The sequence below is a fragment of the Trichoderma camerunense genome, assembly GCF_050948025.1.
Source record: "Trichoderma camerunense strain CBS 138272 chromosome Unknown V8C40scaffold_13, whole genome shotgun sequence".
In the NCBI taxonomy this organism is placed as follows: Eukaryota; Fungi; Ascomycota; class Sordariomycetes; order Hypocreales; family Hypocreaceae; genus Trichoderma; species Trichoderma camerunense.
In genome coordinates, this window is record NW_028145357.1 from 748049 (window position 1) to 764753 (window position 16705).

Genomic DNA, 16705 nt, shown 5'->3' on the forward strand with positions numbered 1-16705 from the left:
GCTCTGCCTGATCATGGTCGTCTAAATTTACCGGCATGATGCCGAGATGGTTTCGATCGTTTATTGCGCCTTGCGTTAGCCCGTCATTCAAGCGAAGCTTAATCTAACTCATTGTATCCCGTTAGGCGTACGTTTTCAACTGACTTCAACTCTAATATTTCTCATATTGACCAATTACATATCGCTCTTCAATGTACAGAGGGATTTATTCACATTTGCTTCTTCTTCTTTCTCAAATCTCTACTGGCATCAAGTCAGAGCACACAAAGCATTACTCGAAAGTTATACTTTCACTCACTTCAAAAATGTATTACAATAATCCACGCTATATGACCCTCTCATCATGTGATAGGCCGAAGATATACACATTACGGAACTTGTATCTGTTGAGTATGGGAACATGGGCTGATACAGGAGGCCGATAAATCGCCGATGATGAGTCTACAGGCGGTAGCATTAGCAAGCACTGTCGCTGACTATGCGCACTAATGACTCAATTGCTTCCTAACAAGAGGACAAAAAGCAGACAGTTGCAGGTTAACATTTGACGGAATTGGCGGAACAAAACCCTTTGAGCTATTGCTACATCCAATTCTTGGTATGGCATTTGAAGCATTCCGGGACTCGACGTCCCAAGCGTCGGCTTATTCGGAGCCACAAATCACTGCATGGCTTCAACATATTGGCTTACCCTCAGCATATGAACAGTACATATATAAGCCGACGGCCTTTCCAAAAACAGAACAATCGTTGAAAGTTCTATTTCGCGCTCAGATTACGACTTTTCCCTATGAAAATCTCTCCGTTCATTATTCTCCTACCCATTTGGTGGATATTCACCCCGATGCGCTATATACAAAGATGATGGGGGCGCTTAGCAATGGTAGAGGTGGTTATTGCATGGAACTCAGCATATTTTTTCATCACATGTTGAGGGGACTCGGATTTCATGTATACATGACCGGTGTGCGTAATCGTACGCGGACAAATGGAGTGCCCCAAGGCGAGACTCAAGGATGGTAAGTGTTCTCTTGCACCATTTTTGCTCGAGTAACAGTTCTTTTTCTAAACCAATGAATGACGTCAAAAAGGACTCATATCAACAACATCATCCACCTACCTGATGGATCCAAATTTAGTGCGGATGTAGCCTTTGGTGGTAATGGGCCGACTCTGCCGCTGCGCATGGACAAGAGTGCCACGATACACAGCAATCTAGGCAGTCAAGAAGTTCGCCTTGTTTATGATGTACTTCCGAAACAACGGCTAGTGGAGCCGAAAGTATGGATATATCAATACCGAAATGGCGCAGATAAACCGTGGAATTCATTTTACAGCTTTTTGGAAGTTGAATTCTTTCAAGAAGATTTTGAAGTTCAAAATTGGTGGGCAAGTGCGAAAACGCTACATCGATGGACACTATTGGCGGTAAGGTTCTTGCGAGAGGGAGAAACAAGCGAGTATCCGCATCAGGGCCGGAGGGCTATTTGTGAGGAAGAAATAAACATTGTTGGCAAGGTGATGTTGGTTAATAATCTGGTCAAACTCAACATGGGTAACAAGACAACGGTAATCAGGCAGCTTGACTCGGAACAGCAGAGATTGAGCGCGCTATGGGATTACTTTGGTATTCGGCTCACAGAAGAAGAGGCTGTATCAATAAATGGATGGGATATGGCGTTGACCAATTCCAGCTAAGTATATAGAGAAGACAATGGTTACAAAAGACATTTAAGAGGGCGAAGTTGGCCTGTCACACTAGTGGTGCTATCTTCATGTAATCGGTTTACTTCCTGTGTTTATTATTAGAAGCCCAGCGACAATGTCGTTGTATAAACGTCATTGAGTTCTATAAACGCTAGTGGTACATTAGACCGACCACCTGTATTGGATTAGCAGCATCTAATGCCGGGTATGCTGCATGTGTCCTATGTCGTCTGTCTCTAGCAGCGATGCAGATCGCCTTGTCTGGTTACTTTTCTGTCGCTATCCGCCCACGCCGGCGTCAATTCTCAGCGCCGCTCCGCGGGACACGGATCACAAAAGGCTCGTAGCGCCAGAGTCCATAGACTTACAAGGGCTACAAACCCCCTGTCTCTGTCAAAAGGCTTCGAATGCGGGGTTTGATTTCCAGTTTGTATTGGATAAACGGAGCGTATCACTAGATGGAACCGATGTTCTACGGAAGTGAAGTGAAGACGATTCGCGGATTGCGTAGGTAACAATTAATCGAATTACAAGGCTTCTTACCCCTTAATAAATGCACGAAGGAATGTCCGGAGTGTTGCGCCTCAACCGATGTAGTATTTTTTGCTGGAGTCGGGCTGTTGACAGCTTCCGTGTTTCTCAGCTCCGCTACTTGTTAATGGCTCACGGAACGATTGGTAGGTCTGGCGGAGTTGGATGCGATACCCTGCAAATGGAGACTATTATGGTGCGAAATCCTACGAATAGGTACCAAATACGGAGCTGAAAGCTGACCGTGAGAGGCAAAATAAACATCCTACAGCATGAATGCCGCCTTATCCGAGGTGCCGGTATTCCGAGGTGGAATATACGAGCACACCAAAGGAGGGGCGGTTGGGCGGCTCGGCGATTCTAACTTCGAAAGCAATTCACTGGGAGCTAAATGAACAGATGAAAGAGTGAGAAAAAAATGCGAGTAAATCGATGATGGCAGCAGAACACTAACAATGACAATCAGGTACTCCCGAGTGAGCTGTACCGTCGTGGCTGAAACTCAATCTCTATTTGCAACCGCAGACCAATGCTGAAGTATTTAATATAGATCACCATGGGCTTTATTACATGGAGTCAAATATTTCACAACGAATTGCGCATCTTATAACTTCCAATGGGTTAGAATTGCACGCGTAAAGGGTAATCCTTGTGCATCTCAATACGCTCGCCGTCACTTCCCCTCGGGCTAATCATGTCCACTAAGATCATCCAGGACAAAAATTCATCCTAAATCTAGGTAATGTATGGTAAACCTTTGCGCAATATATATATATACATATTCAACATCAATCGGTTGAAAGACAGCAACAATAAAGCAAGGCTGCGATATCTATAATTGTATATATAGCGACCAAAGACCTACATCACATCAGATCGGAGAGAAATAATACCAGATACTAGTACCTGCAAGGGGTAGAGCAAAGCTTGGGTAGCAATAGACCTGTTGCTAGTTAGGCACCTTCACTAGTAAACACACCTTACGGATTAGACATCGCCCATTTCTGGACGCGAGACGATATTTTGGCTAAATAAACCAACAATCCGGCCTGCGCCACGCGTTGTTTCGGTCAGTTTCCTCGCATTCGCCCATAATGACGCAGGTCCAGTTTGGCAGAGCTGACGCGGTTAGAAATACTACATTACCCCATGCTCTGCCATGCATTCGCACTTTCTATTGGATTGGCTCTCGTAGTGACGCGCCCAACATACCCGTAATGGAGGGTGCTAAGAAGATAAATAACACTCGTCGCCCCGTGCCCTTAGATCGGCTTGCATATTCTCGGGTTCTACCACATTTCATGTTGTTTTCAGGGCTTCAGCTCGTGGATTTGATTACACAATTGTAGGCATCATTCGCTCTGCCAATCCCGCTGTAATCAATTCTGCATTTCATCCCGTCGTATTGCGCAAACAGCAACGGTCGTTAAACCCAGCGCGAAGTTAGAGCTCTGTTTACCCTCGCTTTCATACCACACCGAGTGTTTTTCGTCAAACTAATGGCAACTTCGCGACTCGCTCTATAACTCCAAGAATACGAGCAAATCCTCACCTTAATTATTTTCCATCCTCAGTCAGTCTTTCAGATCTGATCTAAAGGTTTCTGAATTGACCCTGGTTTAGTCAATAATTCACCACAGCGACGTGACGCTACGACGTTATCGTAGCACATACACTCACTATGGGCATCTATAGCGTTTCATTATCGTTTTTGCTGTTTGCTTCCGTGGGTTTAAGCGCCGATCTTCCGTCGATTCAGATTAAAGTACGTCTATGAGTTTACAATTTCCCCTTGGCACTGTAACCCAAAACAGTGGCCGCTCTGCCTGCAATTGGAAGTTTTATCTAATCTCTTATCCCGCTCTTGTAGGGGTCAAAATTCTTTTACCCCAATGGCACTCAGTTTTTCCTGAAAGGAGTTGCGTATCAGCAGGATTCTTCTGCCAATGGAGCGGTCTCGACCAACACGAAATTCGTCGACCCGTTAGCGAACGAAGCAAACTGCAAGCGTGATATACCACTACTCAGTCAGCTTGGCACCAACGTGATCCGCACGTATGCGATCGATCCGACCGCAGATCATTCCGCTTGCATGTCCCTGCTCAACGATGCGGGTATATACGTTATTTCGGATCTCAGCAACCCCCAGCAGTCTATAAACCGTGGAAACCCGCAGTGGAATGTCGATCTTTTCACCCACTTTCAGCAGGTTGTAGACAGTTTCGCCAATTACACCAATGTGATTGGCTTCTTTGTCGGCAACGAGGTCACCAATAATGCTACCACGACATCAGCTTCCGCCTATGTGAAAGCTGCAGTGCGAGATGTGAAGCAGTACATCAAAGACAAGAAATACCGTGCTATGGGTGTGGGATACGCTGCCGATGACGACTCAGATATCAGAAACCAGATCGCCGCGTACTTCAACTGCGGGCCAACAGAAGACAGTGTCGACTTCTTTGGGTACAATGTCTACGAATGGTGCGGCGAGAAAACATTTGAGACATCTGGTTATAATCGAATTCTTGAGTTTTTCCAAGACTACTCTGTACCAGTATTCTTTGCCGAATATGGCTGCAATCTCCCCAACGGTGCAGCGGACCGCATATTCCAAGAAACAGGTGCACTTTACGCACACAACATGACTGCGGTTCTCAGCGGTGGCATTGTCTATGAATACTTTGAAGAAACCAATGACTACGGTATGTATAAACAAAGGGAGTTGTTTTTCCTTGATATGGGCACGGTGGTGAGCTGTGAGGCTAATGAAAAATGAATCCATAGGCCTGGTCCAGATAAACGGCAATACCGCCACGAAACTTAAGGACTTTGGTGCTCTCCAACAACAGATTCAGGCAGTTAACATCCAAGGAGTCGAGATGTCAAGTTACAACCCTTCCAATCAGCCTGCGGACTGCCCTGCGGTCAATTCGACGTGGGAGTCGAGCGACAAGCTCCCGCCAACTCCCGACACCGACGCTTGCAGCTGCATGGTCAAGGCCTCCCAGTGTGTCGTTTCCAACAGTACAGACTCTACTGACTACGGAAGTCTATTTGACTATGTCTGCGGGTCTGATCAGAGTTTGTGCGACGGCATCAATGGCAACACCTCGACTGGCGATTACGGCGCATTTAGCATGTGCAGCGATCAGGACAAGCTGACGTATGTCCTGAACCAATACTATCTAAAGCAGAACAAGGACAGCACTGCTTGTGACTTCAATAGCAGCGCCGAGACGCAAACTGCCTCTGGAAGTGTGGACAAGTGCAGCGCCGCGGCCGCCTCCAGCAACTCTACAGACTCGGGCGACTCTTCAGGTTCAGGCGGCGATGATAAGGACAATGGCAGTGCCGATTCTCTGATCCCTGGAAGCTGGCCTCTTGGCACAGCAATGTTTATTACTCTTCTTGTAAGCACAGGCATGATGAGCCTATAATTATTTTACACTTAATGAAGACCAAAGAGTTACGAAAAGAGAAATAGTCTCCAAGACGAGTTAGCCTTTCCACGCAATCTTCCTATCCACTATGTAGATCATCTGAAAGTATTGGGGCATGAAACGCACAATCTTTTAACCGATTCATCGGGTTATTGTCGAGTAGGGTATCTAATTAAACTCACTACAGATAGTAATGAGGCAACTGCGAGATCAACTGTTAAGTATAGGTCCAGTGGCCAACGAACGTATGCTACAATTGTTGCCTCAGATGAGATCTGTCTTGATGGTTTTTGACAAGATAGAGTCACATTATGGAAGAGCACTTCGCATCATCCAGCGAATTTGGCCTCGGGTATTTTATTTGGAGCTCTGCTGCGGTCTGGATCGGGTGTTGCGGCGATGTGACGCGGGGTTTGTATAACCGACGCGGCATTTTAAAAGAGCCCATACAAGAACGAGACGCGGCTCTGAGCTCTGTTGACTTCTTTGCTTTTAATCTATACCAGAGCGACTGCTTCTCCGTGTTGTATATCCATCGTCAGGAAGCGGCCGAGCCACCGGCATTACAGAACACAAACCTCGACTACCAGAATACCCCACATTACTCACTCCAGCGCCGTTCCAGGTCCAAGTGTCACCATGCCTGTCTATCATGTTGGTATGTCGCACCTAGCTATTAACGCAGACCAAGAGCCTCTCGAATAACAGAGATTTCAGTTCTCTTTAAACTGAAGCCAGATGTAACTGCTCAGCAAGTGGACAATTTGCGAGAAATGGTTCTTGGCATGCATGGCCAGATTCCAGGTGCGCTATCCTTTACTTCAGCTACGGCCCAAATCATTAATGATCATCATAGGCTTGCTCAAGATCTCCTTTGGAGAGCCGCTGCCGATTACAGCTTCGCGAGCACAAGGATTTAACATAGGAATCGTTGCTATTCTTGATAAAGCCGATACCATTCCGATATACGCAGCTCATGCAGCTCACCAGCCGTATGAATACATCTTTCCATAATAGAAGAACCATACTGATTTAATTGTTTAGGGTAATGAAGAAGAGAGAAGAACTTTGCACCGATGCGTTGGCTTATGACATGGAATTTGACGTCTAGTGCCCTAGATATAGAACTCCGAGAATGTGTAGTGAGGTTTAATCTTAACTCTTCGATGAGCCGTAGAGAAAAGTTGTCGCTGCTATTTATCTTGCAAATGGAAGACAATGGAGTTCAGGATTGCCATCTCCGTTTTAATTTAGCACACTCCTAGTGACTTTGTTTGCCTCTTCGGTTTTATTCATCCATCTACTTCTTTTCTTAAGCGTATTCTATCTAGCTTACCCTCATTATTCATTTATTACTCATCCTTATGACATATATTCCACCCTAAAAGCCACCAATAATCTTGGAGTCATATGCTTGCATTTTGCCTGACGACGAGCTTGAGCTTCCCAAATTAGCGATCATCGGAAAACCGGGTAATTTAATCCATGATAACCTTACATGCCTAGCGCGATTCAATGCTTAGCTGTGCTCCACTGTATTCTCGTTCTATAAGCAGCCCTACCCCCGACATCAATCCTGAAAGTCGACCGTGTGTTTCTTCTCTCCAGCTGACTCCGAGTAGCAAGATTCTGCTCAATGGCTGATATAGTGCTGCAAGGGGACTTTGAGTGGTCTGAAGATGCGTAAAATTATTAATAAAAGCGAAGTAGAATTTTTATTGTAAGCTTTCCACATGAAGCAGATTGTATATCTATAATTACACGTTCGAGCTAGTCTTCTTAATGACTCGACTCAATTAAGCTGTTATACCGGGATTTCGTATGTGCCACCGCGTCTCTAAACAAAAAGTATGAGTAGTTGTTATGCACCTTGTGCAAGAATTCAGACTCCTTTGGTTTGCTGGAAGTCGGGTCACAGACCAAGCACTCTAGACTAAGACGAAATTTAATCTCATCTGCCTCGTTGCCTGTACTTGGGTCCAACTGCTTAACGGAAAATCGATGACAGCCAGCGAAACTCCCCTTATTGTCACCAAAGACAATAACAGCTCTACTTCCTGCCGATTCGCTGGCTTGACTATCTGAGAGCTCAATCTCAGCAACTTGGAATGTTCCCCACAGAATACTAGATATAGGAGGGAGCTGGGTGTCGGATAGTTGCTTTGCGCTCCAAATGACTTTTTGATCCGTTGTTGGAGTCAACTCTATTTAATGTCAGATTCATATACTAACAGCCAATTCAAACCCTCCGGCTACTCACCATCATAAGATACTTTCGATAAAGGGAAAAGAGTAAGTGCAATGCTTTCCGGGAGAAAAACTGGCCCTGAAAAAAAGCCTGTCACAAAAGCAGACAGTAGATCCTTCTCCGACGCCACATTTTTTCTCGAGCACATTGATAAGATGATAGAGTGAGAATCTCCTTTGCTGTCATGGCTTCGTGGATTTACAAGCCTTCGAACAGTGCTTGAATCTACCAGGGATTCTGACACTGCCACACTTGATTGAATATGCCTTGGATTTGTTTGCCGGAGACTATCGCGTAGTCTCAAGGCATACGCCCCGCCGACGCCAGCGAAAATCAGGGTCGTCCCTAATGTGATCGTCTTTGGAGTTAGAGCTTCTGCTATCCTTCGGATGGGACTAAACATTTTGAAAAAATACTAATCCAATTACTTGAAGTATGACAAAGACAAGATTTTCATGAATGCTGAATACTTAAATACTGCCAGGGATTACGGACTTGCTGTTGGCCGAAACCCCGGGCAGCGGCCCGACATATCCCGCGTATAGAAAATATCTCACGTTTCATCCTCCTAGGAGCTTAATTGAAAGGATTTGATCAGGTTATAGGATTCAGCCGCTCAATATGTATTTTTGGAAGCTGAAATGTGTGTTTCGTAGTCTTTTAGGCAATTTCAGCCACCGTTGTGGGTAACGCGATATAGCACTATGAACGAAGATCTACGAACCAAATATTTCTTTTGAAGTGCACACCTACCTATGCAATGCCTAGGTATGCTGCACTTTGACTTCTGGTCCATGGGCTAGGTTTCATAGGGCAATTATAGAATGATCCTCTATTTCTCTCACGAAAAGTACAGAAACTTACAAATAGTTTGGATGTTACTAGTAGATGCTCTATTTTTGTAGTACACTACAGGGTATGTAGTATATTCTCCGCACGAGAAGCCAAAGCAAATGTCCCACACTTGCGTACCGCTTTCCATATTATATAAGCTGCATTGTGTGTTACGCGTTTACTCGTTTACTCGTTTACTCGTATACTCGTATAAACTGGAAGCAAACATACGACCTTGATTCAATCGTTCATCTTTGCTGTCTAGCGCTGAGTAAGTGGCTGAGAGTAGGTAAGCCAGACCCCAACAATTATTCTTTTTCCTTAAGAAAGTATAAGTAGTGCGATATAACTACATCGGCAAATCGGCTCCTAGGTCGTTGTTTGGAGAAAAGCTATAGTTTTCCATAACCTGTTTAAACTGTGATTGGCTCCCAAATCGTTCATTTGATAGAGCATATTGATTACTTCCAAATGCAGACAGATATCTAAGATATGCTTTAGCTTATATAACCATAGCTGTTTCATTTGTAATTGAAGTGCAGCCGATTATTCGATTTTAGTAAGATATTGCGCGTAGCCCCAATTAATGGAAAATGGGCGCCTTGGTTGTATTTATAGGTGCTAATGGACCTGTTTCTAAGGTATACCGCGTGAGCATGCACTAAAGCCATTGAGCCCAATCTTACATGCACTGCGTAGATTGCTCAACTCTTTCCCCTCTTTCGGATTTTCCACATTGAGAACATCGCTAGATATTTGACACGCGAGGAAAGTCAGGAAGAGAGATACAAATGTCTGCCGCCAAGCCAATTTTGATCTCAGGCGGTGGCCTTTCATCGCTGCTGCTGGCCCAATCCCTGCGGCGATCCAATATACCCTTCAGGATCTTCGAGCGCGATGCGTCATTTACTTTCCGAGCTCAAGGATACCGACTGAGGTTATCTACAGAAGGACTCGAGGCCATCGAATCGGTTCTTGATGCCCCAACATGGCAGAAATTCTGGGATAAATGCGGAAAGACCGGTGGTAGCGGTTTCACTGCAATGGATGCCATAACCGGAGAAGAAACGGAGCATACTGCTCCCGAAGCTTTGGCTTCTCGAGGCGGTAAAATTGTGGGCATCGCCCGGGGAGATATGCGTAAGGTGTTTGCGGAGGGCTGCGAAGAACACATTGAATGGGCCAAAAACGTGACCGGCTATGAATTAACTGACAACGGGGTTGTTGCCATATTCTCCGACGGATCTAAGTCCATCGAAGGCTCCATGCTTGTGGGGGGCGAGGGTATCTACTCCAAAGTCGCGAAGCAGCTCTCCGGCGGAAGGCTCAAGGTCTATGACACAGGCGCTAGGGGAATACACGGGCAGGCCCCCACGACTGCATTCAAGGGTCTGGGAGAGGGAGTCTTCACCGTGCGGGATAAGACCCGACCGGACGGTGCCGTGTTCATCATCACCAACATTCGCCCTGATCAAATGGACGACCCCGACATTCAGTTTGGATGGACAATGGGAGGCCAGCCAGGTGTAATCCAGGTCCCCAACGACGACTACAGCATCGTGGGCAAGCAGGCTGCTGACATCGCCAAGTCACTCGTGAAGAATTGGCACCCGCGGTTTAAGCCCTTGTTTGATGAGATGATCGAGTCTGAAGCGGCATTTTGGAAGATTACATGCTCGACACCATCAGGCGTACCAGAATGGCCAAACGAGCCTCGTGTGACAGTCATAGGGGACGCCGTACACTCAATGACACCCGCGGGAGGAATTGGGGCAAATACTGCCGTTCAAGATTCTGCGCTGCTAGGAAGATTATTGGGTGAGGCTGGGGGTTATGCACCTGGTGTTACGGCTGCCTACGAGAAGGAAATGAGAATTTATGGTAGCAAAGCTGTTCATCAGAGCTATACGACGGCAGTCAGTTCGTTTGGCGTCTTGATTGACGAAGCGACCAGTCCAACGGTCTAGACTTAATGCATTCAGTTATAATATTACAGCATTGCTGCACTGTAATGTAAAAATGTGCATGTCCTACTGAGTTGTTAGCCCTTTATTAGCATATCCCGTCGATAAGAGGATAATTGCTATGTCTGTAGAAATACTCATCAGAGTCTATACATGCCGTGATGGAAGCTGACAGTTAGCCTCGCGACTCTGGCACTTGGCTGCAAGAACGCTTTGGAGATAGCAGTAATTTCAGTATTCATAGAAAATTGATCATATATAAATCTCTTAATCATAGGCTATTCATGTCGGAAGTTTCCTCACGAATTCCCTGATAGGCTATTCATCTCGGGAACTTCCTTGTTTCTGCCATGTGCCCCTCATACATAGATGTAGCTGAGCGCTAGCGAGGGGGTGAAGATGCTGGCTAGCTGCCCTCGCAGGGCGTTCGCAATTTTGCATTATTGGGTTCTATTTCGACCAAGTCGGTGGTAAGTGTAGATTAAGTCCGGGTCTTCAATTCGCGGGCCAATTATCTACTCACACTTTCGGTTCTAACTAACGCCGTATTAGTTTAATATGATGTCTCTGAATAACATGTTTTGCGCTATCCATCGTCGCCTTGGTAAATTGAACATCTTTTCCTACAATGTTCAGGCAGTTTATAAGACAGAAGACGCTGCTAAAGCCGCACAACTACGTATAATAACTACAATGAACCAAACATTTCGGTTTCCTACAATTCATGAGGTGGAACATCTCATATACTGAGGGTAGCTGGCTTTAGGATCGCTGGAGTTTGGGTCTGTTTATCGGACATAAAGATTACTGATCTTTACCGATTGGGAAAATGGTAACTTGGAACTACTTACCAAGTTAGTATATTTAAGATGTTGATGAGTCAACAGGAGTTCACTGTTGCAAGGATATTTTACATGATTCAATTAGACTTGCCGTTGCGCAGAGGAAGACATACGATGCCTTTGGCCTTAGCAGATTCTTTCCCCGTCAAATGTTAACGATAATGGAAAGAAGCATTATGTATTAGTATTAGATTTATCCACTGTTGACAAATCTTTCAGTTACTCTTTTACACGTAATTTTGCAGCCTTTCTCGTAGTCAAATGGGATTGTGGCTATCAAAATCGGCATATATAAATACGCATCGTTAAATTTTCTTCTTCCATTGTGTTATCGAGATGTCGAAGACGTTAAAAAATGGCAGATATTACTCATGACACAACATCAGAGACTATGAGTGTCTCTGAGGACCCAAATTCGCTGGAAAGAGGACATAGTAGCCTACCTGCTAACATAGAAAAAAATGAGCATGAGCAAGGAAGTCAAGATCAGCAGTCGCCCTATCCCAACGAGCAATGGGATTGGGAGACAGATCCAGACAATCCGTACAATTGGCCTGCAGGTAGGAAAGCATGGCAGATCGCCATTGTCTCCTCAATGGCATTTACAGCGTTTGTTTACACACCTGCAGACGCGAGCAGTACATATATCTAACATTCTGACCAGATCCTTCGGCACCTCAGTAATGACCGCATCTCCAGAACAACTCATCAGTGAATTCAGGGTGACGACAACACAATCAATTTTACCTCTTTCGCTCTATGTCTTCGCTCTTGCGCTGGGACCAGTAATTGGGGGACCCTTGTCGGAGACGATTGGTAGATACTATATCTTTATGATAGGCGTCCTCATTGGAGCTCTTTTCGCCATCGGCTGTGGCACGGTACAAACTTTCGCTGGACTCTGCATCCTTCGCTTTTTATCTGGTCTCTTCTTCGCCCCTACGTTGGCAATCTCTGGCGGAACTCTTAACGAGATATATAAGCCGGAACACCGAGGCATACCATCCACCTTCTTTATCACGACCCCTTTGCTAGGGCCAGGTTTTGGGTATGTATAACGATGAATAACCAACTCTTTTCTTAAAGTGAGAGAAGAAATGTGCTAACTGTCATCCGCGTAGTCCTGTTATTGGAGGTTTTGTCACACACAGAAAAGGCTGGCGATGGACACAGTGGACGATCATTTTCTTTTCCATCTTTAGCCTTCTTCTTGGTCTTATTTTCGGCAGAGAAACATTTCATCCAATTCTCAAGAAACGCAAGGCAAAGCAACTTGGCCAGACATTACCACTGCCGCCACCTCTCCGTATGAGGCTGAAGCTCTTCATGACCGTTGCGCTTTTTCGGCCCTTACTCATGCTGGCGATTGAGCCAATTACAACCCTCTTCTGCTTGTATTCAGCGTTGGAGTTTGCCACTCTATTTTCATTCTTCGCTGCAATACCGTACGTGTTCCAAGAAGTGTACCACTTCTCCACAGAGCAAGTCGGCTTGGTGTTTATTTCCATCATCATCGGCTGTGTTTTAGGCGCCATCACACTTATATTATGCAACAAATATTTTTACCTTCCCCAAGTTGCAAAATATCCTCCCCACCAGGTACCTCCCGAGCATCGGCTGTATGCTGCTATGATCGGTAGTATCGGTCTCCCTCTTGGGCTATTTTGGTTTGGTTGGACCTCAAAGTCCGATATATCTTGGGCCAGTCCCGCAGTTGCCATAATCCCATTTACATGGGGCAATCTGTGTTTGTTTACAGGCAGCCTGCAGTACTTAATTGATACCTACCAGGGAATGACCATTGCAAGCGCCGTGAGCGCTAATAGTCTAGCCAGATATGTTCTTTCCGGTGCATTTCCGCTCTTCACTACTCAAAGTTAGTAGTGTCTCGTCTAAACGCGTATTGTGATATAGCTGACACGTTAATCGCAGTGTACAGAAACTTGGGCATTGGTTGGGCAAGCAGCTTACTTGGCTTTTTTGCAGTGGCACTTTTACCGGTTCCATGGATTTTTTTCAAGTTTGGAAAGCTTATTAGATCAAAAAGCCGATATGAGGCGTCCAAATTCTAATATTTTCTCTTGTTGGTATATATATATACATATATGCACAAGTACATCACAGGTTTTACAATCGTTGTTGGCAAAACCTACATGGTATTGATAAACTAAATGAGGGGTTGTCTTGAAAAGGGTAGTGTAGTCGCAACATATGATTTTGTTGGTGGCCTTTGTGTACTTGCTTGGCATGCTGGCTGTCCGTGTTATGCTGTCATCAACACGGCGCAGGTCTTGTTATATACCAATAGATTCATTAATTCAAAGACATTCATCCATAACGGCTGAAAGACAATTATCCAACTTGATGCGCAATGTTTGTTAAGTGCACCCAGATACGCAGCAAATTTGTATGGGATCTTTTCGGGAACCGCTTTGCGACATGTAAAAAACACGAAATCTCACAACTCATAGAGTGTTTTAGTGCTATCCTCAGCACTATGCAGGCAATGACGAAATGAATAATAATAGTGAGCTGCATTTTCCGCTCCCGCCGAAGATGGAGATCTTACGAAGACCTAGAGGGGTTTCCAACACCCAAAAAACGCATTGCTCATGGATTGGCTCATGTGCTCGACATAATTATGACTTGTATGACAACGGGAGCACGAAGAAATTTTACTTCTCCGTTGTGCCGGAATGTGTCCAATCACTGGCAAAAGGAGTTCCTTCAGCGCCGAAGATGAGCACTAGCAGGTCAGCACACCGCCCGAATAAGTTTAAGAAGGGCGATTAAAATGTACCTCCAAGCATATTGTATGGTGTTTAACATAGGTAACAATAACCGTTGTCAGAGTTTACTCAACTTGGTGCAAAGGCAACGAGAGGTAGAATGAACCTAAAGAAATTGTACCAGATGACAAACCGAATAAAGAGGCCATTTGACAATATATAACAAGCTTTACATCCCAAGGCTTACGATGGATATCTCGTTGTATCTCGCTGCATCATCCTGCGCACAGGATTTACGACCGTTGCTCTCACATCCGCATTTCAACAATCCGCACACATAGCTACGAGGGGAAACATTATTCCACCTTAAAAAGCAATGACACAAAAGAAAATCACGAGAAATAAAGTAGCCGTCTGTGGACTGGGTAAGAATTATGGCCTACTTCAGCTGGATTGCATCTTAACCCCATCCCCAACAGCGAAGACACCTACTGTCGTTACACTACTAACTGAGCATGCGAAAAGGTATTGCAGGAATCTCGGCCGTGAAGAACTTGACTGAAGCTGGTTTTGATGTAACTGGATACGAAGCTTCCGATGCAATTGGTGGCCTCTGGCACTATACCGAGGATGCGAGGACAAGCTGCTTATCTAGTAAGCTAAGCTGTGTCATCCCCTACTGAATTTCCGTGTCTTACCATCATTTTATCCGACAGATACAAGAGCGCTAGGTCGGAGGGATACGGTAAGTGAGCTGATAGTCTTGAAGAAATGGATGTGGCTGATTCCACAGTTTTGCTTCTCTGACTTTCCTTATGCTGGTGGTACGTCTAACATTTTTCGATTGCATGCCTAACTTCATATACGTTGATATTTACATGGAGTTCCTAGATGCATCTGATGGCCCGCTCTATCCAAAAGAAATCCAGGCATTTCTGGAGTCATATGCTGAGCATTTTGACATTGTTCACCGATTTCGACTCAATACAAGAGTGACAACGGTCAGTCGAGTTGGGGATAAGTGGTCTTTATTGCTTACGGATGCACAAGGTAAAAGAGAAGAAGAAATGTTTGATAGGTTGGTCGTTTGTAATGGACTCTTCCAAACACCAAAAGCGCCTCGTGTTGAAGGGCTCGACCAATTCAGAGGTGAAATACTAAATGCTCATACATACAAAAGGTACGAGGATGACTGTGCGCAGTACAATGGCCATGCTGTTAGGTCTCTAATTCGAAGCTTTCTAGCCCAAAGAGTTTCGATGGGAAGCGAGTATTGGTTGTTGGACTTGGCTCCACGGCTACAGACATTGCCAGAGGTCTTGCAGGCAGAGCCAGTCAAGTTTTTATATCTCACCGAAATGGGTGTCTGATGGTAGAAATGATTTCCAATTTGGTCAAAGTATCTGCTGATATGATGTGCAGTTGCCCTATGGTAAGGCAAACGATGTATGCTTTCCTCCTCTCCGCGAGCAGCGAAAAGCCATGAAAAGGCCACCCTTTGAACAAGGCCAAATACTCCACAAAGTTTTTCTCGAAATGCAAGACGAAGCGTTCGATCTGCGGCCAGAGTGGGGTCTTGCTAACGCTCCTGCAATGCCTCGTAAGATACCAATCATTGGAGACGAATTCTATGACCTTCTCGTATCTGGGGCTGTTACCTTGGTTGCCGGGGTAAAGCGGGTTCTTGAGTCCCATGTCGAGCTCACAGACGGAAACAAACTGGAAGTCGATGCCATAATATTTGCAATTGGTTACAACAAGTCCTTTTCACTGCTGGGTCCCTACGATCCCTCTAGACATATGCCCCAGGCATGGAAAGACGCTCGTGGTTCTATGGGACGACCTCTCGCAAGGCTTTACCAAGGCATCTTTTCATTGGATTTCCCAGACTCTCTCGCCTACTCAGAGACCGTAGGTCCCACTTTGTCTTCTTCGATCAATGCAGATCTGGCGTCAATGGCCCTGGCCCAGGTGTGGCTCGGAGCCTCAAAGTTGCCGTCCGCTAGTGAGATGGCAAAGAGTGCCGATGCACAAAATCAGATGGTGATATCAATAGCGAAGGAAGGCGAGATTTTCCACCCTTCCATTGTGAATACCACGGAATGGACTATATGGGCTGACAGGGCGGCTGGTCTGGGTATTCAGGACAGAATTGGGTACGGGTGGAAATCCTGGTGGCTGTGGTTGACAGACTATCGTCTATACAAAACACTTTTGGATGGAAAGTTTGTACCACAGGTCTATAGGATTTTTGATGAAGGGAAACGGAAACCATGGAAAGGCGCTCGCGAATCGTTTTTCAACGCCAATGGAATGAGTTGACCACTCATTGCCTGTCGGAAGCTCCGATACCTGAGCTTATGTATGGTTTGGACGTTTCGGTAATTGCTTCGATGTTCAGTCCCGAAAA

At 45.3% G+C, this 16705-nt stretch overlaps 8 protein-coding genes across 8 annotated transcripts; 7 read left to right on the forward strand and 1 right to left on the reverse strand.

Annotated features, from left to right (window-relative positions):
- The first annotated feature begins 432 nt into the window (after positions 1-432).
- On the forward strand, positions 433-1751 carry V8C40DRAFT_250426 (arylamine N-acetyltransferase family protein). The gene is made up of 2 exons (XM_083216976.1): positions 433-1019; positions 1092-1751. The coding sequence occupies exons 1-2, from the start codon at positions 601-603 to the stop codon at positions 1696-1698; spliced, it is 1026 nt and encodes a 341-aa protein (XP_083071302.1). The 5' UTR covers positions 433-600; the 3' UTR covers positions 1699-1751.
- Positions 1752-1793: 42 nt separating this feature from the next.
- On the forward strand, positions 1794-2305 carry V8C40DRAFT_250428 (uncharacterized protein). Its single transcript, XM_083216977.1, has one exon. The coding sequence runs from the start codon at positions 1922-1924 to the stop codon at positions 2189-2191; it is 270 nt and encodes an 89-aa protein (XP_083071303.1). The 5' UTR covers positions 1794-1921; the 3' UTR covers positions 2192-2305.
- Positions 2306-3286: 981 nt separating this feature from the next.
- Positions 3287-5675, forward strand: V8C40DRAFT_280796 (glycoside hydrolase family 72 protein; the record flags this gene model as incomplete). Its single annotated transcript, XM_083221459.1, has 3 exons — positions 3287-4003; positions 4109-4940; positions 5023-5675. The coding sequence occupies exons 1-3, from the start codon at positions 3920-3922 to the stop codon at positions 5673-5675; spliced, it is 1569 nt and encodes a 522-aa protein (XP_083071304.1). The 5' UTR covers positions 3287-3919.
- Positions 5676-6135: 460 nt separating this feature from the next.
- V8C40DRAFT_54598 (Dabb family protein) lies at positions 6136-7100 on the forward strand. The gene is made up of 4 exons (XM_083223107.1): positions 6136-6336; positions 6396-6482; positions 6535-6670; positions 6723-7100. Exons 1-4 carry the CDS (start codon positions 6318-6320, stop codon positions 6787-6789), a joined length of 309 nt encoding a protein of 102 aa, XP_083071305.1. The 5' UTR covers positions 6136-6317; the 3' UTR covers positions 6790-7100.
- Positions 7101-7367: 267 nt separating this feature from the next.
- Positions 7368-8353, reverse strand: V8C40DRAFT_250435 (uncharacterized protein). Its single transcript, XM_083216978.1, has 2 exons — positions 7939-8353; positions 7368-7882 (listed from the first exon to the last, which is right to left on the reverse strand). Exons 1-2 carry the CDS (start codon positions 8327-8329, stop codon positions 7458-7460), a joined length of 816 nt encoding a protein of 271 aa, XP_083071306.1. The 5' UTR covers positions 8330-8353; the 3' UTR covers positions 7368-7457.
- A 1005-nt stretch (positions 8354-9358) lies between these two features.
- V8C40DRAFT_250438 (FAD-dependent oxidoreductase) lies at positions 9359-10806 on the forward strand. The gene has a single exon (XM_083216979.1). It carries the CDS (start codon positions 9552-9554, stop codon positions 10725-10727), a length of 1176 nt encoding a protein of 391 aa, XP_083071307.1. The 5' UTR covers positions 9359-9551; the 3' UTR covers positions 10728-10806.
- Positions 10807-11957: 1151 nt separating this feature from the next.
- Positions 11958-13752, forward strand: V8C40DRAFT_280801 (MFS transporter; the record flags this gene model as incomplete). The annotated part of the gene is made up of 4 exons (XM_083221460.1): positions 11958-12175; positions 12231-12614; positions 12688-13442; positions 13499-13752. The coding sequence occupies 4 exons, from the start codon at positions 11958-11960 to the stop codon at positions 13636-13638; spliced, it is 1497 nt and encodes a 498-aa protein (XP_083071308.1). The 3' UTR covers positions 13639-13752.
- Positions 13753-14671: 919 nt separating this feature from the next.
- Positions 14672-16669, forward strand: V8C40DRAFT_280804 (flavin-containing monooxygenase; the record flags this gene model as incomplete). Its single annotated transcript, XM_083221461.1, has 6 exons — positions 14672-14720; positions 14821-14949; positions 15057-15119; positions 15187-15475; positions 15541-15667; positions 15718-16669. 6 exons carry the CDS (start codon positions 14672-14674, stop codon positions 16615-16617), a joined length of 1557 nt encoding a protein of 518 aa, XP_083071309.1. The 3' UTR covers positions 16618-16669.
- Positions 16670-16705: the final 36 nt, after the last annotated feature.